General features: G+C 45.1%; 1 protein-coding gene across 10 annotated transcripts in view; it reads left to right on the forward strand.

The window, feature by feature from the left end:
• The window catches only part of Sipa1l1 (signal induced proliferation associated 1 like 1), a 280,284-nt gene that overhangs the window by 210,157 nt on the left and 42,576 nt on the right, over positions 1–27,551 (forward strand). For all 10 annotated transcript variants that reach the window (XM_050164486.1, XM_050164489.1, XM_050164478.1 and 7 more), the window contains 5 exons: positions 31–134; positions 2,675–2,832; positions 11,392–11,965; positions 12,500–12,774; positions 18,083–18,352. In XM_050164486.1, coding sequence (XP_050020443.1) covers positions 31–134; positions 2,675–2,832; positions 11,392–11,965; positions 12,500–12,774; positions 18,083–18,352 — 1,381 coding nt within the window. The remainder of the gene's footprint in view (positions 1–30; positions 135–2,674; positions 2,833–11,391; positions 11,966–12,499; positions 12,775–18,082; positions 18,353–27,551) is intronic.

Consider the following 27,551-nt stretch of genomic DNA (forward strand, 5'->3'; position numbering starts at 1 on the left):
TGGTTATGTGTTCTTTTCTCTTAACCATAGCTGACTCCACTGGAACCCACTCTCTGTACACAACCTACAAAGACTATGAAATTATGTTTCATGTCTCTACCATGCTGCCGTACACACCTAACAACAAGCAACAGGTAAGAGATGCTCTCTCATCTGTGTTTCTACTTCCTGCATTTCCCCCAGAGGCCTAAGTGGCACGTTTGTAAAATCTGCAGCCGGAATTTAGTGTTGCACCTGCCACAGCAGCAGGAAGCTTTGTGCTTTCTGGAAGCAAGGAATAGCAAGTGAGCCGAAAACAAATGAAGAGACTCGAATTCGAGGTTAACAGCCAGCTGGAGAGCTTTGTGAATTAATCATTTGCTTTTCACATGGGGATGGAGGTTTTCATGCAGTCTGAAGAGAGGTTGAAATCACGGTGATTGGATGACTCTGCAGGGTTGCAGAGAAATCTACACAAGTGGGTGAAGATTCTTCTCAAGAGGCCAGGGCTTAAAGCAGAAAAGTACTAATGTTTTGTTGATAATCCAAAGGGAATTGAGCACAACAGGAAGAAATGGCAGAGAAAGTGTCAGTGGGGTCCACAGCCATGTTCTTTCTTCATTAGGAAATGGCAAGGAATAGAATCAATAATGCCAAGTACAAATGCATCAAGTCCTGCAGAGATCAGAGGCACAATACCTCGTCACCAGGATGTGACAGAGTGCCGTGGAGGGAGTGGAAACTGTGTGGACAGTACTGGCAGTTACAGTTTGGGAAAGTATTTCAAAATTAATGAGGCCAGACTGAACTGAGAAGAAGCCAGGAGCGAACAGTCTCTCCTTCCACACCCACTGCTGGCTGCTCCAGTCACTCCTGACTCTGCAGTGGGTGTGGATATTTTCTTACTTTCTCCGCTGTACTGCTGAATGAATCGGTGCTCCTTCACAGAGATCTGCCCATCATTCAGCTAACCTCACCCCTCACTGCTTGGGGTCAATCACAAGCCTAAGAGACAGAACTTTGCCTTTCCCGAGTACCCAAGTACTCAAAAATAGGAAACAAAATGGTGAGTCCAGCCGTAAATCTGCAGGAAGCCCTCTGAAGATGAGCTCTGACCTAGTCTGTGGACAGTGTGTGGACTTGTAGGTGGAAGTCACAGTCTAAGAAGGTAAACTCACTCCGACCAGTCGTCAGAATGTTAATGAATGACCTTTGAATATGAGATTTGTCAGAGTTCCCTGTTCAGTTCGAGGTTTAGCTGTTGACGTGCTGAGTGAGCTAACATTTCCGTGGGCAACTATAAACTGGTTTAACTTGGGCAGTCAATAAAGGCAAAAATACTGCAGTTCCAAATTAAAATGGGAAAGTAATCTGTGCTGTTACACACTAAGAATTTGTCATTCTTTAGCTAATTAATTAGTTTCCTTCTATGTAAATAACCTTATACTTAGAAATGTATTTTAAAAGCTTATCTTTTTAAAATAATTCACATGTATTTAAACATAAATACAACTTTTTTACATTTAACATAAGACATAGTATCTGATGCTTAGAAATGAAGTAAACTGCTTTGCTGGGGAATAATTTGGAATGCTTTCCAATTCCCTAGGTTAAAAGTGTGCTTCCCAGGACTTGAGAGTTGTCTCAGCAACTTGTTGCCCGGCCAGAGGATCTGGATGTAGTTCCCAACACCCCCTTGGGGACTTAGTGATCTCTAAGTTCAGTTCCAGGAGATCCAACACCCTCTGTTGGCCTCTGCAGGCATCAGGCATGCCTGTAGTGCACAGATATACATGTAGACAGAACACTCACACCATAAAACAAAGTAATACACATTTTGTTTTTGAAAGTGTATTTCTCTCCAGATTTCTAACTTAAATCTAAAAAGCTACTGTCCCCAGCCATCAGCCAGCACGAGGTTCTTGATTTTATGTGATTGACATGTTTCTATGTCCCTGGAGAATTTAAATAAAAAAGTAAGTTGTATAAGTTCAGGTTTGTGTGTAGCATAGTTAGTTGGTGCCATATTTAATCATTTTGCTCTTTGAAGAACTTCCATAAAGCAAGGATGAGAAGCACAAACCTCACATAGGATAATCACATCCTATTAGAAGCCCCTCAGAAGGCACTGGACTGGCTTGAGGTTCCTGAATTTGACAACCATGACAGAATGTGTAATGCATAAATCAGAAGGTGGTCTGAAGGGACTCTGTAACTAGGATGCTGTTCAAACCTGAAACCTCACCTGCCTTTAAACTGGTGCTACTTGTGGAGCAGTACTAATTTCTGTGTTCCCAACACGGGGCACAAACTTTCTACCAGGAGAACCCCTCCTCCTCATTTCCTGTAAAAGCATGATGTGATTGTGTTATAACTGCTTCAGCCATTCCTCGTCTCCAAAAATCTTCCCCAATGGCACGTTTCTTATCTGAGAACGGAACACAGTTGTTGCTATAGAAACTGAGGATTGGACATGCCAGATATTAGTTAGATCTGTTTGAACGGCTGTATCCTTTATACAAATTTTTAGAATATTCATTTCCATCTTATTCCTTGGAGAGGATGCTAGGACAAGGCTAAAAAGGGCCTGCCCTGGTACAGGCTGATGTGGCATCAATGCCTTCGGTGTAGGGAATGGTGGAAGGTGTCTCCCGAGTGTCGGCACTTACGTTGGTGCTTGCTTGTTTTCTTGTAGCTCCTGAGGAAGCGGCACATTGGAAACGACATTGTGACAGTAGTTTTCCAAGAGCCTGGAGCACAACCATTTAGCCCGAAAAACATCCGCTCTCACTTTCAGCATGTTTTTGTCATTGTCCGGGCTCACAACCCCTGCACAGAGAGTGTTTGTTACAGGTAGGCATCGAGCTGCAGTGGCTGAGTGGGTGGCGGGTGACGGCTGTGCACAGGGTCCACCCCCGCCCCACCCCCAGCTCTGCTTTCTGAAGTACAGTGGGAAGTCTGTTACTTTGATTTTTTTATCTCCACATTGTGTGTGCAGTTGGCTGAATTCACATGATGATGTAACTGGTGGTGCTGGCATTCCTAGGCTTGTTGGTTAGACACCTGCCGTTTCCATTTGCACCTCCTCCTTAGGTGCCGTCCTTCATCCGTGCCATCTGCTCACCAACTAGCTAATTACTCATACTACTAATTATGTATTTCTTTTGGCGTGGCAAGAGCAGAATGTTCATAATAAATAGAAGTTCGTTTTTTAAAAATTGTTGCTATTAAAAAAGCCATTTACTCTAACGTTTCTAAGCATGCTCTTAAGGCTTTTCTGTGTTCTATTAGACATTTGTTGTCGTAGTTTTAAGCATCCCGGGCATTTTCCACGTGCTGTCTACTGGGCTTGTGCAAAGTACATACTCAACAGCACTCAGAAGTGTGGCCCGTGAGCTGGCACACAATGCATTTTAAAGGAAGCTTTTGCTTTTAAACCTTTGTCTAAATCAGCACCATCCAGTGGAAACAGTGTAAGCCACATACTGATTTTATGTTTTTTTTAACAGCCAGATTTTTAAATTTTGAGATTATAATTTAATAACATTTCTCCTCCTTCCTTCCTTCAAAGCCTCGCGCATAGCCATCCATGCTCTACTTCAAATTCATAGCCTCATTTTTCACTAAGTAGCCAGATTTTTTTTAAAGAAATCATAGGTGAAAGTAGTTTGACACTATTTTTGACCCAGTGTTTTATTTTATTTACTAAATATATCTATTAATATTTCTACATAATAAATTATAATTTAAAATATTGATATTGATTATGACCCTACCCTTTTGTGATTGTTGTTTTTTTCTGAGACAAGGTCTCACTGTATACCTTGAAACTCGCTATGTAGATCAGGCTGGCCTTGAACTCACAGAGACCCCCTGCCTCCATCTCCTCTGTGCTGATTTAATGGGATTAAAGGCACGTCCCACTGTGCCCATCTGGTTGAGATCTTTCTTTGGACTAAATTAAGTGCCTTTTGACTAGAACACACCTTGGGTAGCACACTAAATTTTCACTAGATGACTTGATCTTCTTTAGGAATTCATAACACTTACAATTGAAAAATATAGTTACATATCCAGATTGTTCCAGAACATTTTGTAAAAGCTTTGTCTAAATCGAGTATCGGTTTTCAAATTTTTTATTAACTAAATTTTAATCTGATGCAATGTTCATCATTCATACTAGCCACATTTCCAGTGCTCAGTAGTTCCTCTTAGCTGTTAGACACCAGTGGACAGCTAGCTCTAAGAGGACAGGCGATCTATCCACCACGTGCGTGCCTGGTGCCCGCAGAGGCTAGAAGAAGGCGTTGGATCCCCTGAAACTGGAGTTGTGGATGGTTGTAAACTGCTGTGTGGGTGCTGGGAATTGTGCCTGGGTCCTCTTGAAGAGTAACCACGCTCTTAAACACTGAGTCATCTCTTGAGCCCGTGGGAGCCCATCTTTTTAACCCAGTCACGTGATGCCCAGGGGAATCTGTGCTGGGAATAGGACATCCTTGTCCTTGACACAAAACGGACATGCTTGGGATTTCCTAGCTGCTGGCCGTGCCCGAATGCCTAACATGTTGTTCATCAGTGTGAATATTAAGCCGTTTATAAATCCAAGAGAACATGTCAGTTTCTAATCTCACCAAAAGAAATCAGAAAATTTCTTTAGTGACCTCCTTTTTCTGCTGTGAACTTAAGGCATGGGATTGTTCTGTGTCCTTCTCATATAGGGTAGGCATGTCTTCCAGGTCACGTGGGGTGGCGGGGTTTGTGTGGAGGCCTAGGACAAACAGGGTGCTCTCTGCTCACACAGTCGTTAGTGCTGGTGCAAAGGAAAAGAGGAGCTTATGTTCTCATGAAAGTAAATGTATCCTGAGGCAGAATGGAAACTCGTGCTGATTTTACAGGGCCATGGCTCCTGGTGTGAGTTTTCGCCACACTCCAGCAGCCCCTCGGACTACTCGAAATTAAGTTCTAGTGTTGTGCCCACATCACACAGAATCCCCAAACGAGACCATCACAGAACTGGCATCTGATGCAAATACCCTGGGGTTTATTGCATACAAGCTAGCTTGAACCATAATCCAACTCACCCATGCAGCAGGTGAGGAAAAACGGCCCCGAGCCCTCAGGGTAAGGAATTTTTATAGGGAAAAACTCCAGGCAGGGTGGCACGAGCCTTGGCAATTCATAATTGGGTAAAAGTATACAATCTTTGAATTCATTGGTTGGGGTATAAGGAAATTTCAAAAACAGCAGCTGTCAACAGACAAGAATTTCAAAACAGTAGTTAGTCAGATACCGACAAGGATGTTTGAAGCAAGCAGGTATTGTTTAGACACCCTGTTCGGTCACTCTGACCAGGGCTGACACGGTTTCTTGGGAATGTTTATGACTTCGCTGGGCTACAGTCTCTCTCTCTCTCTCTCTCTCTCTCTCTCTCTCTCTCTCTCTCTCTCTCTCTCACACACACACACACACACACACACACACACACACACACAAAATTAGGCCCTCACTAACATGGAGTTCTTTCTCAAAATGGAGTTTGTTCTGCTCCTTCACTAGCCCTGTTAATTTAAAATAATCCAAGTGCTTCCACTCCCCCCGCCCTCCCAGGTTAGGTAAGACCCAGGGTCTTATGCAGGACAGTTCTCTAGTCAAATCCCAGCTCTCAGATTCCTTTGAACATTTATGATCTCTTAGGCAGAGCTGTAGCTCAGTGGGAGGACACTTGTCTGTCACACATAAGGCACTGGGTTCCAGCCCCAGCATCACAGTCGATCAGTCCTTGCCCAGCTTTTCCACTAGATACATCTATTTGTTGTTTTGTGTTGCTTTGTTTAATTGACACCTCTTTGGTGTCTCATCTGGAATAGGGAACCATTACTTTATCAAGTATCTTGCTGTAAAGATTTGGAGGACAGGGTCAGTATAAGAATAATTTATAAGGATATTTAACCCAGAAAATGGGATTTAACTTAGTGTGTGTTTTAAAACACAGATGTATGGAATTCAGCAGGAAGCAGAGGAGCCAGTTCAGGAGTGGCGGTATAAGATATAAACTGCTTATATCTGTTTCTATAGTCCTGAGCCTACCATCTATGTAACAGAGAAAACAAAATTTCCAGCCATGGGTCCAGAGCATGAATACTGAAGTTTACCCTCTGGTTGATCAGAGTTGTATCATTACAGTGAGCTTAACTGCCTGGGCCCAGGTGATAGGTCAGATTAGAAATGACAAACCAGAAAGACAAAGGGGCTTTATTAAAGTAAAAATGAACTGAGAACCATCAGTATGTGGTTGTTGTTAGAGGAGGTGTAGAAAAGCCATTCACATCAAAGGTACAGACAGAGTCAGTAAGCAGCAGCCTGGAGTCGTCTGATTTGAGGGCACCCGTGGGGCTTCACCATTTCCAGTAAAGAATCAGTGGACCTAGCATTGACCATCAAAGGCCACAAACAGAGAGAGAGAGAGAGAGAGAGAGAGAGAGAGAGAGAGAGAGAGAGAGAGAGAGAATATGGCAGAGTGCCACCCCACCCTCGCCCCTTTTTCCCAGATTAAATTTGACTGTGATGAAGCCTTTTAGTTAAGGCACTTTAGAGGAAATACAGATGACCAAGGAGCATTTGTATACTCGACAGGAGTCACTCTGAGCAACCAGCAGCCCAGTTTCTTCAGAAGATGTATTGCAGGAAAGTAAAGCATGGAGAAATAGACAAGACCCTATGGGATGAAAAATTAGTAAAGATTAATTAATTTCAGGATAACATGCATAAGGCCTCAGGTTCAGTCTCTAATATTGTCCCTCCCAAATAATTAATTGCTATGTGTGGATCATATAGAGGCCATATTCTACACATACACACACACACCTCTGGTGAATCTGGCTTTGTTTTCCTCTAGGAGGGCACCCTGGGCCTCCCTAGAGCTACAGAACCTTTACTGCATCTGGCCCTGCTGTCTCTAGCAGAGAACTTCATCCTCGAGTGGCCAAGAGCCTTGGCATGCTGGAGCTCCATGAGCATTGCTGAGGAAGTGACCCTTGTTGGAATCCTGCAGCTCCTGGACGGAGGAGCTGCACATGGGTGTGCTCATGTCTGCTGCTTGCAAGTTCCTCCAGCATTGTTCTTTCTGACTAGCTCCTAGAAGAGACTGCCTCTACCTCTGGTGTCTTGTGTTACACTGTTCTATTTCTGTTCCTGCCACCCTGGGAACTGAACCCTGAGACCTGGCACATGCTGTGCAAGAACTGTACCCCTGAGCAGTATCCCTAGGCCTCTTCTCAGTTTTGTTTTAACAGATCTTGCCCCACGTTTATTTGTAAGCATAGGGTACTGATCATCTGCAAATAGTGTGTAGGTTTTCACACCAGTCCATCGGTCTTCACACTGGCAGAGGAGAACCTTCTGTGGGGCCTTCTCAGGGGCCTGGGCACCTTTGGGAACCTGAGCTGGAGCTGAACATTGGGTTTTGGTTGGCAGAGTCCATAGCCTTTGGCCATGTAGCTTCTAATCCACTTCCTAAGCTTGGGGTGAACCATGAAAGAGAAATGGCTGGGTTTGCAGCTGGGGCGCTTTGGCATCTTGGTCTTCACAGCGGCCTCCATGGCCTCTGCATGTGCGCTCAAGGCCTTAACATTGTTGGCCTGCATCTTCTTCAGACCTTTCTTGTTGTGCTTCTTGGCACAAGTTCCTTCGAAACGTGGGGTCGACCCCCTTAAGAGATTTGTATCTTTGTGACTGGGTTTTCTGGTGCCATTTCTGTGCCATTGTTAGGATTATTTGTGTGTGGTGTTGTTCGTGGCTCCCAAAGCCCTTCTTTTCATTTTTATTCTGAGGTAAGATCTCACTAAGTTGTACAAACTGGTTGTGAACTTACTTTGTAGCCTAGGCAGTCCTTGAACTTGGAAGCCTCCTGCCTCAGTTTTCTGAGTCGCCAAGCTTACACCACCACACCAGAAATTAAGACCTGGCTTAATTTTTCTTTCTAATTTGAGGTTGAAATCAGTTGTTTATTGCTATTTACATTATGCTTCAGCATTGAAGTCCCTTCTTTTTGCTTTTGTTCTTTTAGTTACCAGGTTTTTGATTTGTTTTGAACATTTCTTTATGTATTTGTTGATTGGGGAGGAGCATTGTGGTGGCAAATGTGTAGAAGTCAGAAGACAACTTACAGACATAGGTTCTTCTTTCCCTAGCGTGGGTCCAGCTTGGTGTTACGTGTCTTTTCCCCCATGAGCCATCTCACTCTCCCCGCTCCAATTCTTTTAAGGTAGTCATGTAGCCCATTGTAGCCCTGACCTCCTACGTAGTCGAAGATGATCTTAAACTGCTGATCTTCCTTTCTCTCAAGTGCTGGGATTCACCGTTCCTGGTTCTAAAGTTCCATTGTCTTACTCTCCTCTGTTTGCATAAAGACTTCGATTCATCTGTTTACCAAATTGTTGTTGTGTACCAAGATGTATTACTTCGTTCAAGGTCTTTGATGCTAGTGAATGTTAATGGTCCAGACCAAGTAGATGCAGCCTGCTGGGGGGTCTCTTAGGCCAGGAGGTTTGTGTAGATGATCCCATTCAGCAGGTACCAAAGGGAGAGAGGGTAAGTTTGGAGTCCTTTCCTGGAGGTGAGGGTGGAGTGGACAAGGCTCTGCCATTGGTGCTCAGAGCCTGACTCCAGCCTTGGCACTCTCCACCAGCAACGTAGCCTGTTGTGATTTCCCGCGAGGTGAAGGATTCGTACCCACTGTACTTGGAGATAAACACTGGGCATGTTCTGGGTCTCCCTGTTCTTTTCAAGGACGTCAGAGAGTGTATCTGTAGATTAAAATTGACATACATTTTCTTTGGTAAAAAGTAAAACTGAAGTCAGCTTTGAGGTGAAGCCCACAAATTTATGGAAGTTTGAGGGCCTGTGACCTCTGTAAGTCTCCCTCAGTGCTGACTTTCCATGATTGCTGCTGCCTCTAAGCTTAGCTTGTCCTGTTACCAACCCGGGCAGTGGGTTCCATCTCTCCATGCTGCTAGGTGAGCGGACTTAAAAAGGGTGGATCATTGCCAGGATACAGTGCTGTGAGATAAATTTGGCTGACGAGACACCCTGTGGAATCCACCTCAAAAAAACAAGAACCATTTATAATTAATCTCAGGTACCTATATTTAGAAATATTCTAGGCAGACTTCTTTTTTTAATTGAGGTAAAGTATTCTAATTAGCTTACTACAGTGGGTTTAGTGTCTGTGGCATCTATGTCAGTGAGCCTCTTAACCTTGTAAGACCGTGAAAGTTAGTGCGTCTAAGACTGTTGGAAAGGCGCCTTCTAAGCTACCATCTTCCTCGCCTCCTTCCTGAGGATCCTGTTTCTAATATTGCAGCCCTGATTACTGTCTGTATCACTCACGCCCATCTGTGGTGAATCACAGATAATTGCACGGCAAAGATTCGGTTCTCTCCCTCACAGTTCGTTCTAGAAGCTTCTAATTATTGGTAGGTTGCCAGGGTATATTCGTCTAAAGTTCTGTCACTTAATAAATAGATCTCTATATTCTTGTAGGCTCAGGGGCAAGTAGCCGCGCTCACGATCACACCCCTGCTGAGTGTGTACCTCTCTTTAGTTAAAATAAAAGCACAGCTGTTTCCTGAGGAAGAGTAATGCTCTGAGGAAAATGAACAAGAACAGAAATTGCCAATTTTAAAATGAAAGATATTAAATATTTCTGGATTCTCACAGGATTCCTTGTAGAAAATCTACCAAATCTGGATTCCAGCATTTTCTGCTCAGCTTCATAAGAGGGGGAGCTAACATGATTCAATGAACACAGCCATCAGCCTTCAAGCCAGACCGTTCACATTGTCAAGAAAAACTGCTATGTAATAGTGTGTAATTAGGCCCTAATGCATGCACAGGGGAGTCTGAGGCTTCGCTTCTGCAGTTAAACATGGGTATTGGCTGATCCCTCCCTTTGTCATGAAGGGAGACTGGTAGTCTGTCTTTTAAAGATAAACTTGTGAAAGCATAGCTCCTGTCCAAGGTGTCTCCCGACACTGTAGCTTTTCCATTTCACCAAAGTAGACTTCTAAGTATAAATTCTCTACTTGTAGATTTGCCTATCCCATTTCTGTAAGATACAGAAATTTTTCTAAAGGTGTCTGAATATCTGACAGTGAGACTCCCTACCCCATTGGTGTGCAGTGGGGGGAGACAGAGTCTCATTCTGTAGGCTGTTATGAAGCTCACTGTGATCCCAGGACAGCAGCAAACTCAGAGTGATCCTCTTGCCTCAGCTCCCAAGTGCTGGTTGTAGCTGTGAGTCTGACGAGACTTTAGAGAAAATGTGAGATCAAATTCTTCGGCTCACTTTGGAAGCACACTCTGGAGTGTGGTCTTTCTCTTGAGAATTTTGATAAAATGTTTTACAGTGCACAGTTTCATGGTTGACTCAATTTTAAGTCATGCGGAAAGTGCGATCATCAATTTTAGCCCTGTCAAACTTGACTGAGGGTATCATATGTGATTTTAAAAACTGATATAAGACATACAGCCTCTCTATTTCTACCCAAATTTGTTGTTTTAGGAAAATTTTAATCATTTTCTTTTTGAGATTAAAATTAGTAGATCAGCACAGGTGTTTATGACAATTTTTCATGAGCCTAATTTTCAGCTGTGTATACTGAAGGAATGATGGGAACAAGTTCTCTAAGGTCAGTCTGACTTAAAAAAACAGAAAAAGGGAAGTGTGTTTCTTAAAGAATCACAGACCGAAAGCAGAACATTTGAGCCAAATAATAGCGCAATTCTCTAAAAATCAAAATTACTATTGATAGCTGATTTTAAAGTTACATTTTTAATCTGGTCTCATGGTCGCTCACACATGGCCAACAGATAATATTTGGTTTTATTATTAGAAATAGAAATGAGAAATCACTCACTTCTCATGTCATGTATGAACTGTATCTTGTCTGCAGGCTTCAAATCTCAAGTGGAGACTACCTTTGTGTTCTGACAGAATTTGTCTGAAAGGTTTGTGATTATCACAGCCTACACTGGACTAGTCTGTAGGTATTTAAAATAGCTTTTATTCTCTTATGTGGAGCATTAAGTTTTAACTTCTAATCTTTTAGAAAGAAAGGGTTTGCCTGGGAAAAAACTTAGGTTCTCTAAAGCTTGAATGAAGAAGTTCACTTGTAAAGCAGAAATCTGTGTTCTTTCTTGTATAAAATGAGCAATAGTGTTGTCTTTAGCATATACTCCTCCCTTTCCTTAGTGCTGGGGACCAATCCCAGGGCCTCACACACGCATGCTAGACTGGTGCTTTACGCTGAGCTTCATCCCTCTCCTTGTCACAGCGCGTTCTCTCCCCTTGTTGCAGTAGAAGACTGACATGCTGACACGCGTCTCCTTTTTTGTTCTCTGCTCTGTCCTCAGCGTGGCCGTCACTAGGTCCAGAGATGTGCCTTCTTTTGGACCTCCCATCCCTAAAGGGGTCACTTTCCCCAAGTCAAATGTGTTCAGGGACTTCCTTTTGGCCAAAGTGATCAATGCAGAAAATGCTGCTCACAAATCAGAAAAGTTTCGGGCCATGGCCACAAGGACCCGCCAGGAATACCTGAAAGATCTGGCAGAAAAGAATGTCACCAACACACCTATTGACCCTTCTGGCAAGTTTCCATTCATTTCTCTGGCCTCCAAGAAGAAGGAAAAGTCTAAGCCTTACCCGGGAGCTGAGCTCAGTAGCATGGGGGCCATCGTGTGGGCCGTCCGGGCCAAAGACTACAACAAGGCCATGGAGTTCGACTGCCTCCTCGGGATCTCCAACGAGTTCATCGTCCTCATCGAGCAGGAAACAAAAAGCGTGGCTTTCAACTGCTCCTGCAGAGATGTGATAGGGTGGACGTCCAGTGACACCAGCCTCAAAGTCTTCTATGAGCGGGGAGAGTGTATTTCAGTGGAGAGCTTCATTAGCAGTGAAGATATTAAAGAAATTGTCAAAAGGCTGCAGGTGAGACTTTCCTTCTTCTGTTTCAGTTCTCATTCCTAAAGTTTCTGGGCACTAAATCCAGGGCACAGAGCCTTGTGTGGCATCATTGCCTAGTCTGGCAAGTCCCCTGATGATGCGGAAGCAACACTGTCCATCTGACGCGCGTGCTTTCCATCGTTTGTTGAGAAAAGTAGCAGCCTTGGGAGGGAGGACATGATGGTGGGGGCTCTCCCTGCACTGGTGGCTGGTGTTGTTTCTGTATCTGCCACCTTGGATTTTTTTTTTTTAATGGGTAGCTGAATGCAAAATATAGGTTCTCTTTGCTCCCAGCTCTCTGTAGGTCTCTGAAGTTTCCCTGTAACTTTAGGAAAGCCACTGAGCCCTTTGGAGCAACCAATGTGTTGTTTTGCTACCGAATAGAGATCAGTGAAGGGGAATAGCTAGCCTGCCCTTCGGCTGGCTACAGGCTGTTCAAGGATAACCCAAGGCAGCGTTGTTCCAGTTCTGGTCTAACTTTCAACTCTTAACTCCAGTCCCTCTCATTTCCTTGTCTAGTTTGTTTCCAAAGGTTGTGAATCAGTGGAAATGACTCTGCGGAGAAACGGGCTAGGACAGCTTGGCTTCCATGTTAACTATGAGGGCATCGTGGCAGATGTAGAGCCCTATGGCTATGCCTGGCAAGCAGGTCTGAGGCAGGGCAGCCGCCTGGTGGAGATCTGCAAGGTGGCAGTGGCCACCCTGAGCCATGAGCAGATGATCGACCTCTTGAGAACATCCGTCACAGTGAAAGTTGTCATCATCCCTCCCCACGACGACTGCACCCCCCGGAGGTAGGTCTGAGTTGGCAGCTGAGGTCGGGTTGCTATACCACATAGGACATACATCTTGTGATAGGTAGGGTTACCAGAGAGAACTTGACCTCCTGTGAGGCTGACAGTTTCTACATGGTAACTCTAGCACCGCATGCAGCTCCGTCTCAGCTTGTGGCGGCAGCAGCTAGAGTGACTAACTGGTGCCAGTCTGGGATCTGCATCTCTGCACTACTGAAGTTGCTGCTCCAGACAAAATGTCCACAACACTATCCTCAGCATCTTCATCGGCAGTCAGTAAACACAGAGCACATCTCGGCCTGTGAGAACTTTTTCTTTCATGCTCCATGGCTATCATACTGTCCTCACTCCCATTTATGCCCCTGCTGTCCAAAGCTCAGCTGTTGTTTTAAACCCTGCTATCTGGTCCTAGACAGCTGAGCTCAGCTTCTAGGCTCTTTCCTGGCAGAATCTCTGGGGCCAGGAATTGGCTTTGGGTGCATCAGCCCTACACTTGATGCTTTAGCAGCTTGTCTGTAGTCTTCCCCTAGAGGAACTCTTGCCTTATTCGCTCCTGCCAAGCCAGCAACACTATCCAAAACTTCACTTCTTTGCTTGTGGGGAAGTTGCTTGATGAGATGAATTTAATCAGCTCCTTTTTCTCCTTTAGGCTTACACATGCTATTTTTGTTCATTTAAAAACATGATCTGTTATTTATTTTTAGCCACTATTTTCTATGAATTTCTCTTAAGATTTAGTAGTTAATTCTTAGCCCATATGAAGCCAGAATATAAGCCAGGTGTGATAGTGCACACCTTTAATGCCAGCACTTGGGAGTCAGAAGCAGGTGAATCTCTGAGTTTGTAGCCAGCCTGGTCTACAAAGCAAGTTCTAGGACAGCTAGGGCTGTTGCAAGGAGAAACCTTGTCCCAAACAAAAAGCAAAAGCATAGATAGATAGATAGATAGATAGATAGATAGATAGATAGATAGATAGCAAAATAAATAAAAAGGCAAAATGTTGCAGAGAGCCGTTTGTTTGTTTCCCAGCTGCTCAGCAGCTCAGACTTGAAATAATCACACAGAAACTGTATTATTTAAATCACTGCTTGGCCCTAGCTCTAGCTTCTTATTGGCTAACTCTTACATTTTAATTTAACCCATCTTCATTAATCTTTGTATGGCCATGTGGCAATGGATTACTGGCAAAGTTTTATCTATGTGCGGTGGGGCTACATGGCTTCTTGAAACTCCACCTTCCTTCTCCCAGCATCCAGTTTGATTTTCCCTGCCTATCTCCATTTCCTGCACAGGCCCAAGACAGTTTCTTTATTAACCAATTGTGTTCACAGCATACAGAGGGGAATCCCACATCAGCAAAACCTAGATCTTATTTTCCCTCTAAAGTGACCATCCCATGTGTGAGCTCTGGGTTATTTGTGCTCCTTAAAGACTAAGTGGACTTCAGTTAAAATCAGTCTTTGCTCAGAATAGCTTTTCTTTTTTTTTTAATTTAAAAAAAAATTATATGTCAAAAATGTGGAAAGAATAGCTTTTCTCTGTGCCACTTATCAGGTACGTGGCCAGGGAATTGCATGCCTGTATCAACAAAAAATGGAGTCCTTTGTCTGAACAATTAAGAAGCAGTGTCTCCTAGATACCTGAGTGTTTCCAAGAAACCAAACTATGTATCTGCACAACTTGTTAGTTTAGCAAATCTGAGGTGTTGGGAACAGGGGTCTAAAACCACCCTGCCTGCATTCCCTGTCCTGAATAGCACGGTCTGCTGACCTGGCACAACACGACCCATGGTGGCTCAGAGGGCAGTTGGGCTCTTACCTAGAAGTTCTCTAAATGCCCTGCACTGCTCTGCCATCCTTTGATCTCTCTAGACAGGAGATAAAGGACGCCAAGCTCCCTGGTTCCCAGACACAGCGGTTCTGCTCGTTTCTAAGCTCCAGATTTGATTGGGGAACAGTTGATGTGAGGCTGAGCAGAATGGAGCTGCCTCACTGCCACCAAAACTGAGTAATTGTTACTAGGGAGATGGGCCTGTAGTGAGGGTTGGCTTACTGGCAGTGCTCTCCTAGACTGGGCTTATCTTCCTTGGAGTGTTAGGAAATATCGTTGGCTAAATTTTTACTTCATTGTTCCAAGCCTTAGGAAATAAAAACACTGTAACATGAATTAATACATTCTATTCTTTTAGCACTCCTATGAATATTATTCATGTTTTTAAGAAACCAAATAGAGCCAGTGTGATGGCTCATTGAATCAAATCTCTTCCCACCTAGTCTGATGACCTGAGGTTGATTCCTGGGTCCCACATGATGGAAAGCAATTGATTCCACATTGACATACATGCATGGTAGCACACTCCCACAGTACACACACACACATACACACACATACATTCTTGCATAAATGATAATCTTACAAAAAAACCACCAAGGGATCTTCTCAGGCTCCTGTGACATCAGAGTCCAGGGTGTAATCACTCCTCTATAGTTTGGCACAGAGCCTTGCCCTGCACATCAGTTTAAGTCATGGATGTCCTGGTAAATGTGTGTAGTTCCTGGTTTGTGGTGTCACTTCTCCCACTGGCCCCTTGGAAGCTACCACTAAGACATCTGTAAAGGCAGAGTTGGGCCAGATGGGACAGTGTATTCTGAAATCAGTGCAGGACTCCCACATACCTGAGTGAAGGAGCCACATCTCTCTTCCACTGGAAGACACACACACACCATCCTCTTGAAGCTCACACGGCTGCCCACACACGTCAGGTGCTGAGCCAGGAAGCTGGGTGAAGATTAAGTGCTAAGCCGTAGCCCTTACCACCACTTCTGTGCAGGTGGGGAATTGTGCACCGTGCAGATGCCCTCAGAGACCTGGAAAGCTGTTCCCTTCTGCAGAGTGGCTTCAAAGGGAACAGCTGAAGCATTAACACCTTGCTGCGGTCTCTTCTCCTCCGCACCCCGCACTCCCACAGCGTTTTGCTAGCAGCTAATCACTCTGTTCTTTGACTAGTCGCTCTTCTCTTTGTCAGCCTTCCCTTTAGGTGGCTCTGGGGTGAGATAGGACAGTTTGGTTCTTGCAGTTGCCAGGACCTTGAAAACATCATAGGTAGCCAGGCAGTGACTGTATGTCAGACAGACCTTGGGTGTGTGTGCACATTGACCTTGAAAGGGCAGTTTTTAAAAAATGGCTCAGTGTCCTTATGGCTCCTTCATCTTTTAATATGCTGGTGAGACGAATGGAAGGTGCGGTGCTGCCCACACAGTAACCAGACAGCCAAGAGCACAGCACAGTGAGAACAATTCTGAGGGCCTGTCAGAGACCCTTCCTGAGTGTCCTCACCCATCCCCCTCCCACTGATGAAAAGGTCCCTCCTCTGTCACATCTCCAGTGTCTGTGCCCCCTGGTACTCCAGCTTGTCCACTTGATAAGAGGCCTGGCTGGCTAACAGGTGAGATGAGGTGCTCTGGGTGCTGCAGCTTTATTCTGCAGGGTGCTACTCTGCAATCAGGGGCCATTCAAGAGCTAAAAACAGATAAAGAAAAAGACCAAATTATCTTCAGTACTATTATTTTTCTTGTTGGGGATTTGGGTGTCAAGTTATCTTTTAAATAGTGTTTTTAAATAGTGTTGTGAAGTATTTTCTTGCTTTGAAAGTGGGAGCATGCTGCCTTTGAGCTAAAACTCATCTGCTCCAAATCTCATTCTCTAGATGAAAGGAGTGCTGTGTGTCTCAGGAGCCGAAGTCACAGCTTCTAGGGACCACACTGCTCACAAACATTAGGCTTTTTAAAAGTAGGTTTCAGTTGGCTCTTTGGTGACATTTAGCCCTGAACGGTGATGCCTGCTGACAGCTCCCATTGGGTTGACAGAAGATGCTGTCTGTTCCTTTTTGTCATAGGCTAGACTTTGAGTGAGGTATGATTCATTATGGGTGAGGATATCTAGGGGGTAGAGTGCTGTTCTCTGGTTAGGATGGAAGGTAGGGTGAGCCTGCAGGTGCTGGTCTGCCTTCCCTTCGCTGTGCAGACCTCTCTGGGCAACTGTGCTCACCCTTAATGACAGGATAGCACCCCTATCATGGAGTTATTGTAGTGTGACTAAATTAGTACCTATCCCACTTCCCGTAGTCTGTCTTATAGTAACATCTACCACCACACTCTACTCAAAAGTTTCTTGACCTTTTAGACCTGGCGTTAAAACCAGCCAGTAGCTCTGTCCTGCAGAGCGCTGGCCACACTTGTTCCAGCTGTCGTTCTTGGGTTTTGCAGAAATAGGTGGGAGACCATAAAGCCAGTGAGGTGTTTTCCTGCCATGAAGACAGTAGGAAATGGCAGGTGGCTGCAGTTTGGTTCCCTGTGAACTGCATGAGATTCAGAAAAACATAAAATATTTCAGTTATTTTTCAGTGCTTTGTTTAAAAGAATGATACAACTTTGGATATGTTGGGTGAACAAAAGCATCTTAAGTCAATTGTACCATTTTGTCTTTCTTTCTAAAATTAAAATTTTAACCATGGCTCATCCATGCGGCTCACTCTGCCTGCCTTGGGCTCACTCTACATTCATTATCTCCAGAGTTCCTCATGAGTGACTCTCGGCTGCTCTGTTCACGCTCCCTTCCAAGTTCTCGCTGTCCCTGTACAAAAAGAAACCATTCTGTCCAATGGGGACATTCTGTGCATGGGAAGAGTGGAGTGTGGGTTCCAGGCTTCCTGAGGACTGAGGTTTCAAGTAGAGCAGAAGGGACGGGACTTGTGTCGCTGGCCTTCGGTGTCACTCAGGAAGGGAGACGCTGTCCTTGGGAAAGAAACGAAGTCTGGTTTCAGACTGTCTGGTCTTCCCGAGGGCTTTACTAATTGTTGCAGTATGTGATTGGTTTTCTCCCTCCTAAGCTAAATTCGGCTCCCTGGTTGGGTTTTGGGATCTGTCTTCACTTAATTTCTTGGCTCTTGGGGTTCCAACTCATTTGTAGCTGCCCTCGCTTTAGGTCCCTAGTTGCAGTTCCCAGCGAAGTGTGCAGAGCTGCTGTTGTCTGCCCTGAGCTGCCTGCTCTGGGGACCTTCCAACTGCCTTTCCTTCCTTGGTTCTCCGCGTTCCCAGCAGACATGGGCTCTGTGCCTTCTTATGGACTCCTCATTTCAAACTCCATACTTGAGACCAAGTAAAAGAAAACACTTGTGTATTCTTCTGGGGTCCTAGGTTGGGAAAGGAAAATTGCAAGGCCCAAAGATGGAAAGAATGTTAGTGATAGTCAGTCTCCACCAACTATGGCAGTACTCATTGGTTTTTTTCCTGGTCTTCCCTCTTAATAGGAGTTGCTCAGAAACCTACCGCATGCCAGTGATGGAGTACAAGATGAACGAAGGTGTTTCCTATGAGTTCAAGTTTCCCTTCAGGAATAACAACAAATGGCAGCGGAATGCCAGCAAGGGTGCCCATTCACCCCAGGTCCCATCCCAGCTGCAGAGTCCCATGACATCACGGCTGAATGCTGGGAAGGGAGATGGGAAAATGCCCCCTCCAGAAAGAGCTGCCAACATCCCGCGAAGCATTTCCAGTGATGGACGCCCACTGGAAAGGAGGTGAGTACCCTCTCCATGTCACTCTGCCTGAGCCCCCAGTTCAGAGAGCACAAGATGCATAAGCGCTAGGCTTTGCTGTGTTTCTCAGCAGTAACACTGAAATGCTCACAAGCATCTTCCAAAGCATGGGAGCTTTCCCAGCAGACTGTCCAGCCGCCTGCAGTGAGATTTATATGTGTGTTCTTTAGTTTCTATGAATGATCAACAGAAATCATCACCTTATATGTAGTGGCAGTTGCATTAAAACTTAGTTAGATAACTTAGATTCTCGAGGTGACAGTGACTTGTATAAGCTTCGGCAGTCTTCATTTTTGTTTGAGGCAACTTGTAAGATAGAAGCAACGGTTTTGGTTGGATATCTTTGTTGCTGCCATTTTATTTGAAAGGCATTTTGAGAGGAGAACCTTGTGTTAGGGTTTCATTGCTATGAAGAGACACCATGACTGTAGCAACTCTTATTAAGGAGAACGTTTCACTGGGGCTGGCTTACAGTCCAGAGGTTTAGCCCATTATTGTCATAGTGGCAAGCATGGCAGCATGTATGCAGACATGGTGCTGGAGAAGGAACCACGAGTTCTACATCTGGATCTACCTCATCTTCCTGTAGGCAACAGGAAGAGAAAACTACACTGGGCCTGACTTGAGCTCCTGAAACCTCAAAGCCACCCCCAGTGACACACTGACTCCCAACAAGGCCACATCTCCTAGTCATACCATTTCCTGTTATCTTCTGGGGACCATTTTCATTCAGATCACTGCAAAACTCAAAACAGTACAGTGGATTTCCCATGCAATCTTCCACCTTTGTTGGAAGGTAGCATAAAGTGGGAAGAAAGCAGCATACAGGGAAGGGCTAAGACAACAATTTAACACTGGGGTAAACAAGCAAAGGGGACAAGGGTGAAGGTTCTGGAATATGAGCAGCCAACTCTAGTCAAATTGAAAGTCAGAGTAGACCCCTCCCAAAAAAGCGAGTCTTCCTTGATGTTTAACCGTGGTTCTGTGAACTGTACCACCTCAGACTGGAACCACGGCCTAGTATTTAACTGCATCTTTCAGGTGTAAATAACAATTGGATGTAAGTGTTTTGCAGATGATGAATGCCTTAGAGGAGGTGGTTTCTGTCTGTGTTGCTTGCTAGAAATTTCTTTTCTTCCCATTCATGGCCATTTTCTTTTCACTTCTGCTCATATGCTCACACCTCAATGTTTCTGTGGAAGCCTTCAGAGGTGGGGTGTTGTCTGTGTGCCAGAGCTGTGGTGGGTAAAAGAGTCCCAGTGACAGAGCCTTCTCCAGCAAGGTCAGGGTGCCATGGGCAGTGTCGTAGTCATGGATCTACTTCAGGGCACTTGAGAGTGGAGGCCTCTCTGCGGGGTCCTGCATCATAGTCCAGCTTTGAGCTTGTACATCATCATCACTTAGCTGTCCTGGGATCCCAGGGTACCACGTAGAAACATTGTGTGAAAGCACACACAGAGAAGTGGCCTTTCTAAAATCCTTCGCTGAAGATTTATGTCCGGTACCTTGCTGTTTATCCCAGTAAAAGGCTCCTCACTCAAAGACACTCCACCCCATCTGGAGTCCTCTTGCTTTTGTTACCTTTGAGAGGGAAAAGCCTCCAAGAGATCTCTGAATGAATTCTCTGTTTTCCTCACTCCAAACGTGGCCCTTCCTGAGGTGAGTGTAAATGTAACTCATGGTTTGGCTCATGCTTTGAAAGATGAACCTGAGAAGTCATCGTTTCAAGGGCCCACTTTTTCCTGCCAGCCCTGTCTTCTTCCACAGAACAATCTAGAGGCTTTCACAGGTGGAATTATTTGAGTCACTTCCATTCACAGTATTCCACATGGTAGAATAGTGGAATGTGTTCTGATTCCATGGTGAATCTAATCTGCAGCAGAAGCTAAAGCTTGTAAGAGTCCAGCAAACTGACAGGAGGCAGGTATTCTGTTTGTGGCCAATTACTTCAGTGCTGGCTTGGTTTAGTCAGGGTTCTGTTGCTATGACAAACACCATGACCAAGAGTGTCTTGGGGATGAAAGGGTTGATTTCATCCTAGAACTCTCAGGACACAAGTCATCCCTGAGGGAGCTGGCAGAAACCTGGAGGCAGGGGATGCAGAGGCCATGGAGGGGTACTTTTACTGGCGTGATCCTCGTGGCTTCCTCAGCCTGCTTTCTTACACCACCAGGACTACCTGCCCAGGGGTGGCACCACAGTCTGGTGCAGGCATTTTCTCAGTGGAGATCCAGGACAAGGATTCTAGAGGCGCATCTTCCATGTGCCTGAGCCCACTGACTATCTCACCTCCTCCCAAGGGAAGGTACACCTCCCTGAGGGAGGGCCAGAGAGTACAGGAGGGGTGACAGAAGTGAGGCTATCATTGGTTTGGGGGAATATTGAACCCTACTCACTGCCCCCTCTGGCTTCATACTATGCAGGGTGTTCTCTAAGAACCCTACTAAGATCCCAGATTCTAGGCTTTCTTGTGAAATCTCATGTCTTCACTTTCTGTCTGCTAGGATGGTTGGGTCATCTCCAATGTGAAATGTATGGGAATCTTCCATGTTGTCAGTTCTCTATCCTGTCGTTCCCGGTTTTTAAGTTTAACTTTGAGCCCTAACCCTCGGGCAGTTAGGTTTGTAGTTATGTCATTTATGAATACGAGGTGGGCTTTAAGGTGACTCGTGTAGTCCACACAAATGCCTTGCTTGATTCAGAGCTTGAGCTTGCTTTACAGTTGTTTGATTCCATTCCTTCTGCCCCAGAGCTGTGCTTAGCTGTGAAGAACCCAGCTCTCTTGCAGCATAAGCCAGCAGCAGTCGCTAGTGCCTGTCTGGCGTGGCACACACCTGCTTGCCTTGCTTGGGTCCAGCACAGACCTTTTTGGATAAAAATAGTAATTTGCCTACTTACAGGAGTCCACTCTTCATTTCATGGTCTGCAGAGCCACAGGCCTAAAGGGCTTTTTTTCTTCTTCTAATTTATGGGATGAATTATTTTCTTTTAATACTTAAAGTCATCATCTATGTAACAATAACATCTGTTGGTATTTGGATTCTTAGCAAGAAGTTTTCAACTGGATAAGGCTCTTTGTACATTGTTAGAAGAAACTAACACATTAGAGGCTATAGAATGTTTGCCCTTTGAGGTCTTGATCTGTTTAGTTTGAATGTGAGAATTTTATGCTCCCCAGATGTCCTTCTGATTACAGAATTTTATAGTGTTTGTGGGGTGTATCTGTTAACAAAGTAGTATTTATTTAGCAGGAATAGGTAACATGATACAACTGTGGTTTGGATGTCAGGTTTATCTAGAGTTTAAGGGTGGGACTGGAGTAAAAACAGCTCCTATAGTGCACTAGACTTGCTGCATTTCTGAGTTTACGCATACTTGGGGACCAGTCATAGGTCTCTAGATCTGTGCTGATGTTAAAAACATCTAATCATTTCAGGGGCTTTGTATAGTAGAAGTTACCTTAGTATATGAAAGAGTTTTCCATTCTGCTTGTTTAATAAACTTAGCACAACCCTTTACTGTCTGGGTTAGATCTCATTGGGCCCTGGTTGCACCGACACCCTTTCCCTGGATCACAGCTGCTCCAGTAGACACAGGGATCTGGGCATCACAGCATGTGGAGCTTTGTTGGGCTCCTGGCGGGGTCCATGTTGCCATCCGTGTTCTCAAAGCCACCGAACACTGCTCAGCCCAGCTTATTAGCTAACATTTGCCATTCCCTCTTAAAAACGTTTTCTTGTCACTGTGGTTTGGGCGTGTGCCCCCCATAGGTCCATATGCAAAGGATTGGCCCCCAGGTGGCACCATTGAGAGGTACCATTAACCTTTAATATGTGAGACACAGTGAGAAGTCCTTATGTCATTGGAGCACAGCCTCAAAGGATTATGTACCCTTCCTGTTCCTACTCCTTCTGTTTTGTGGTCCAGAACGTGAGCATTCTCTCCAACTCGCACCCCTGTGATCCTATGCCACATGCACAGGAGACTTAAATAGTGGGTGCAGTCTTAGCATTCTGAACCCCAGAACTCTGACTGCAAAGCTTTTTAAAAACATGTTTTAAAGATTTATTTATTATGTATAATGTTCTGCTGGCACGCCAGAAGAGGGTATCAGATCTCATTGATGGTTGTGAGCCACCATGTGGTTGCTGGGAATTGAACTCAGGACCTCTGGAAGAGCAGCTGAGCCATCTCTCCAGCCCAGCTTTTTTGTTGTTGTTGTTGCTTTCTGTAAGTAGCCTATTTGGGGTACTTTGTTGTGGTAATTGAAGCCAAGCATGCACTCTTCTTTCTAAACCTAATTTATGTTGTTTTAATCATTGGCCTTTTGTCCCTGCTTCCTCATCCTTCAGTTTTTCCTCTTTTCTTTGACCCCACGCTGTGCAGCGTCTTTGCCCTGACCTGCACTTCAGTGTAGGAAGACCCTAATGTAAGGGGTTTGTCTTTGCCTCCTTTTTGGTTTTCATATTTATACACCTCTCTGATTGCTAAAAGTCTGCTGCAACTGTATGTCAGCGCTGGCGTATCATACTAAAGTCCAGACTGGCCTACCCTTCACCCTGCCCCTCTCCTTTCCCATCACGCCCACCTTGATGAAACGTGGCATGGTTACCGTGTACTCCTGTATCACAGCCTGACCTAGGAATTGGTCCAGTTTCCCTACATTCTTTCTTACTACTGCCTTCATCCCTATCATCCCTACTTCAAGATAATCCCCATCTTCTCTTGAGTTCTCGGGAGAAGGGGAGATAGTGGTGGGGAGAGCGGGTTTGTGGAAGCAAGGCCAGGAACTCCACAGCTTGTCTGTAGAAGTCAGAGGACAGTTGTGAAGGCTCGATTTTTCTCCCTTTACCTGAGAATCAAATTCAGGTTGTTGGGTTTGCATCATAGGGCAGCAAAACGCCTTTATCCACTGAACCATCTCATTTGCCCTTTCACTTTTTTTTTTTTTTTTTGCTGGGGTCTCTCACTGAGCCTGGATATCACTGACTCAGCTATGAGTGCTGGCCCTAGGGATGCACTGTCCATCCCTGCACCGACACCACTGAGACTACCAGCATGCCCTGCCGCGCCTCACCTTTGTGTGGTGCTGGGGATGGAACTCGGGTCCTCATGCCTGTGCCGCAGACACTTTCCTGTTGAGCCATCTCCTCGGCCCTGGAGTTCTTCCTTGATGATTAAGTTTCTTCCTTCTTAGCTTGAGAGCTTATACTTCATGCTACTTTTTAAAGGATGATTGCTATTCAGGCATTCAGAAAATGACCCAGCGGCATGGGCTTGATAAGCCTCCCAGCCCCCTATAAGGATTCTCCAGAATAGCCTAAGGAATGAGGGGCAGATACCCACTGTGGTGCCTGGAAACCAGGGCACCAGAGGTACAGGCTGTGCAAGCTAGGCACTGTGGTGGTGTAGCAGGTGAATCTCCACCTTAGTAACTGTGTTGGGACTAGTATGTTCCCAGGAATGAGCTGTAGTCTTGACTGATTCAGGGTGTCTGCTGTGCTGAAAACAGCCCCGGTGACCTGAGTACCAGCAGAAGTCATGGGAAATGATGCAGAATCTGTCTGGGCAAATTAAATGGGCCTAAAAAGTGATCGTAAAGTTCAAGCCAGTTGGAGTTGGGGAAGAACTGTCAGGTGGCCTGTGGTGGAGCCTTCCCATTGTGGCTTCCAGTGCCCCAGCACAGCACGCCACCATGGAGGGCAACCTCTACCCCTTATACACGTACACGTACATGGTCCTTCTGACTTTTGTGACTGACTTGGCTTCCCATATCAATTTCCATGTCAAATGTATTTTCTTCATCAGAGCTTCCTCTTCCCCTGTGTTCCCAACTAGATCTGACTGGTAATTGATCTCAGGCACCCTATGCTTCGCTTTCGACTGTCACATCTTACCTGGGTCTCTCTAAAGTTCTTTAGATGACCATTGAGTTCATCTGCACCACCTTTGGGTCTTTGCATGAGTCTTCTTAGGGCACACAGTGACTGAGAGGTTGTGCAAAGTTACAACTGGTTAGTGATGAAGCTGAGGTTGGCATTGAGCCATCTGACTCCAGGGCCTACTTCATGGTCATATGCTGCATGAGTAAAACCCGCTACCACTCAACAGAAATTAGGAAAATGGATTCGTGTTAATGTACTGAATGGGCTCCAGTCACGTTCACTGAAGTGGAGGTCAGCTTCAGGCCTCTGCAGTTACACAGGCCCCACACTTACGCCAAGTCTGTACTCTGCTTTCGTCTTTGGAATATTGGTTTTGGAAATTTGGACTGTTTGAACGTGGGAACCTCGTTTTTCATTATATGCTGGATCCCACAAGTTAAAGTGACGGGTCCTGCCTACAGTTATTTTTGTTTTTCTTTCCCTCTTCCGGAAACACCCTTAGTTGTAGAATTGATTCTTATCAAGAGGCACCCATGGTGTGTGCCCAGCTTGTGAATGCTCACAGCTGTGTCTAGACCCTGGCTGAACAGCTGATGAGCTGAGGTTGGGGCCAACAGCAGCTCTTCACAGAGCACGCAGTAGGAATGTATGAAAGAGGACCATGGATTGCTTGAATTGAGCACAACCTGTGCAGAAACTACTGGGTAGAACGGTCATTCTGTAACCTTCATTTGCTTTAGAGAACTCTTTTTTTTTTTTTTTTTTTTAATCATTCTGGAAGAGTCCTGGTTGGAGTGTAGACTGCTGAGGACAGCTAGCTTGGTCCTGTTCCCTGAGTAGATAGCATTTTAATTGCTAAGTTGTGGCAAAATGCTGTGCTTAATTATGGACTCGGGTATCTAATTTGTCAGTCACGGCTGCTGTTTGAGACCCTCTCGGTTGTTTTTACCATCCGTCCACGCTTGCACTTGGGCGACAGAGGGCCTTGTCACTGTGGATATGTCTGGGCAGCGTTGTCACTTTGGAGTAAAAAGAAGGAAATGGAAGTGTAATTAATCGTAAATACTCAGGAAACTATCATACTACTAACTATTTGGGCATTGAGAAGTCCTTACTGATGGATTGGTAAATTGTAATCAGTCCCTGTCGGGAACAGTAGATCTTAAGAATCACTGCTGTGCACACCGACTGGAGGCCTGTGGGTTGGTCCATTGGCAGTGCTAGGCATGGATTATTTTATTATATATCTTAGATTTAGGCTTGGTAATTTTCTTTAGTATAATTTTATCCTTTGAAAATTTCACACACTGTATTTGATCATAATTGTCCCTCCCCTGCCTCCAGCCCTCCCCCCAGATTCCTCCCCTTAAACTTCATGTCCTTTTTAAAAAACTTTTTAATATTTATTATTTTTAAAGAACCCATCAAGTTCAGTGTTTGCTTCCCACCAACTTTGGGATGTGAGACAATCTGCTGGAGTGTGGTGCACCTCCCAGGGACCACACTTGGAGTAAACTGACTCCCCTCCCCCAGAAGCCATCAGCTATCTATGTTTCCTCAGTATCCTAGTTACTTTTCTATTGCTGTGAAGGGATACCATGATCAAGGCAACTTATAAAAGAAAACATTTGATTAGGGGTTTGCTTGCAGTTTCATTGTGGCGGAGAACGTGTCGTCGGGGAGGACGGGCATACTGGAGCAGTAGCTGAGACTTAACATCTGATCTAGAAGAGGAAGCAGTGGGGTGGGGGAGACAGAGAAGCGAGAGCACTAGCGGTAAATGGCATGGGCCCACTTACAGGGACACACCTCTCCTAATCCTTACCAAACAGTTCCACCGACTGGGGCCAAGTAGTCCAACATACAAGCCTAAGGGTGCTATTCTCATTCAAACCAACACATGCAGTTAGGAACAGGAACTTAGGAATTTCTCCCCGCTCTATGCTAGAGCATTGAATGGCTTGTTCTTGTGCAGGTCTTGTATTGCTATTGGTTCATGAGTGCAGTTACCCTGTCGTGTCCAGAAGTCACTGTTTCACTCTATTCCTCCCTGGCCTCTAGCTCTTGCAATCTCTCTGCCTCTTCTACTGTAGTCCTTGAGCTTGAAGAAGGGGTTTGGAATAGTTGTCCCATTTGTGACTGAACAATCCATACTCACTTTTCTCTTTCCTTTGACCAGTTATGAGTTTCTGTGTTTACCCACTGCACAGAGACTTCTCTGATGCTATCTGAGCACTGCAGTGATCTGTGGGTAGAGAGATGGGAATCTAGAGTGCAGTTTGATACTGTGTCCTTTTAGCAAAATGATAGGTTCAACCATGAGTCCTGGACTAGATTGTGATACCAGGCATGTGTTTCCTCCTGTGGAGCAGGCCTGAAATCCAGCCAGAAAGTGGCTGGTTATGCTGGTAAGATTTGTGCCTCTATTGTACCCATAAGCATATCTTGCAGCACTGGTCATTATTGCAGTTCACAGACTTCGTAGCTGGAAGACTATTGATGACTTCACCCCTAGCAGCCAGTGAGAGACCTGTTTCAAAATAAATAAGTATTAGGGCAATACTTGAGGAATAACACCCAGTATTATTCTCTGTCCCTCCACAAGGTTATTATTTATTTTCTATAAGATTATAGATTTCATAGCAATTAAAAGGTAGTTAATCTTCATTCTCTAAACCTGTGTGGTTATTAATATTCAGTGTTTTGGTTTCTTTAAAACAGAACAAAGCAGGAAGTTATTTTAGAGGAAAAGGCTCCATGGCCTTACTCTAAGGTACTGGGCACAGCAGTTCCTAAAACAGGTGTGCTTAGGCCGTGAGGGCCCAGCACAGTCTAGGGAGGTCAGTGTGCTGAGAGCCCATGAGAAGAGACTGCTGCCCATTTCAGAGCATCCCTTCAGAATGGCACAGTGCCCAGCAACAGCTAGCCTCCAGCTCTGCAGAGCCGGCCTGCTGGCACCCAGGCAACCAGAGCACACTTCAGAGTGGCGGGGGAGCTCGCAGGACAATAACCAGTCTGGCTCTATAGCGCTGGACTGCTGACAGCAAACAGTCACACCTTCACTCCTGAACAGGCCTTTTAGACACTGGTGTGTTGGCATCAGGGTCATAGTATTGAAAACAGCGGAGTTGTGCATCACGGAATAAAGCTGACTTTAATTTTTCTTTGCCCAGCGTTCATGTATCTGGAGATGTAAACACACTGGGGTGGCTTTCCTACAGCTGCTCTGTGCGTGTCCTCTGTGTGTGAACAGTCAGAAAACAAAGCCACCATTGACTTCCATAAATACAGAAAAG

The sequence above is a fragment of the Alexandromys fortis genome, unplaced genomic scaffold, assembly GCF_014885135.2.
Source record: "Alexandromys fortis isolate MF-2015 unplaced genomic scaffold, M_Fortis_MF-2015_v1.1 scaffold_159, whole genome shotgun sequence".
In the NCBI taxonomy this organism is placed as follows: Eukaryota; Metazoa; Chordata; class Mammalia; order Rodentia; family Cricetidae; genus Alexandromys; species Alexandromys fortis.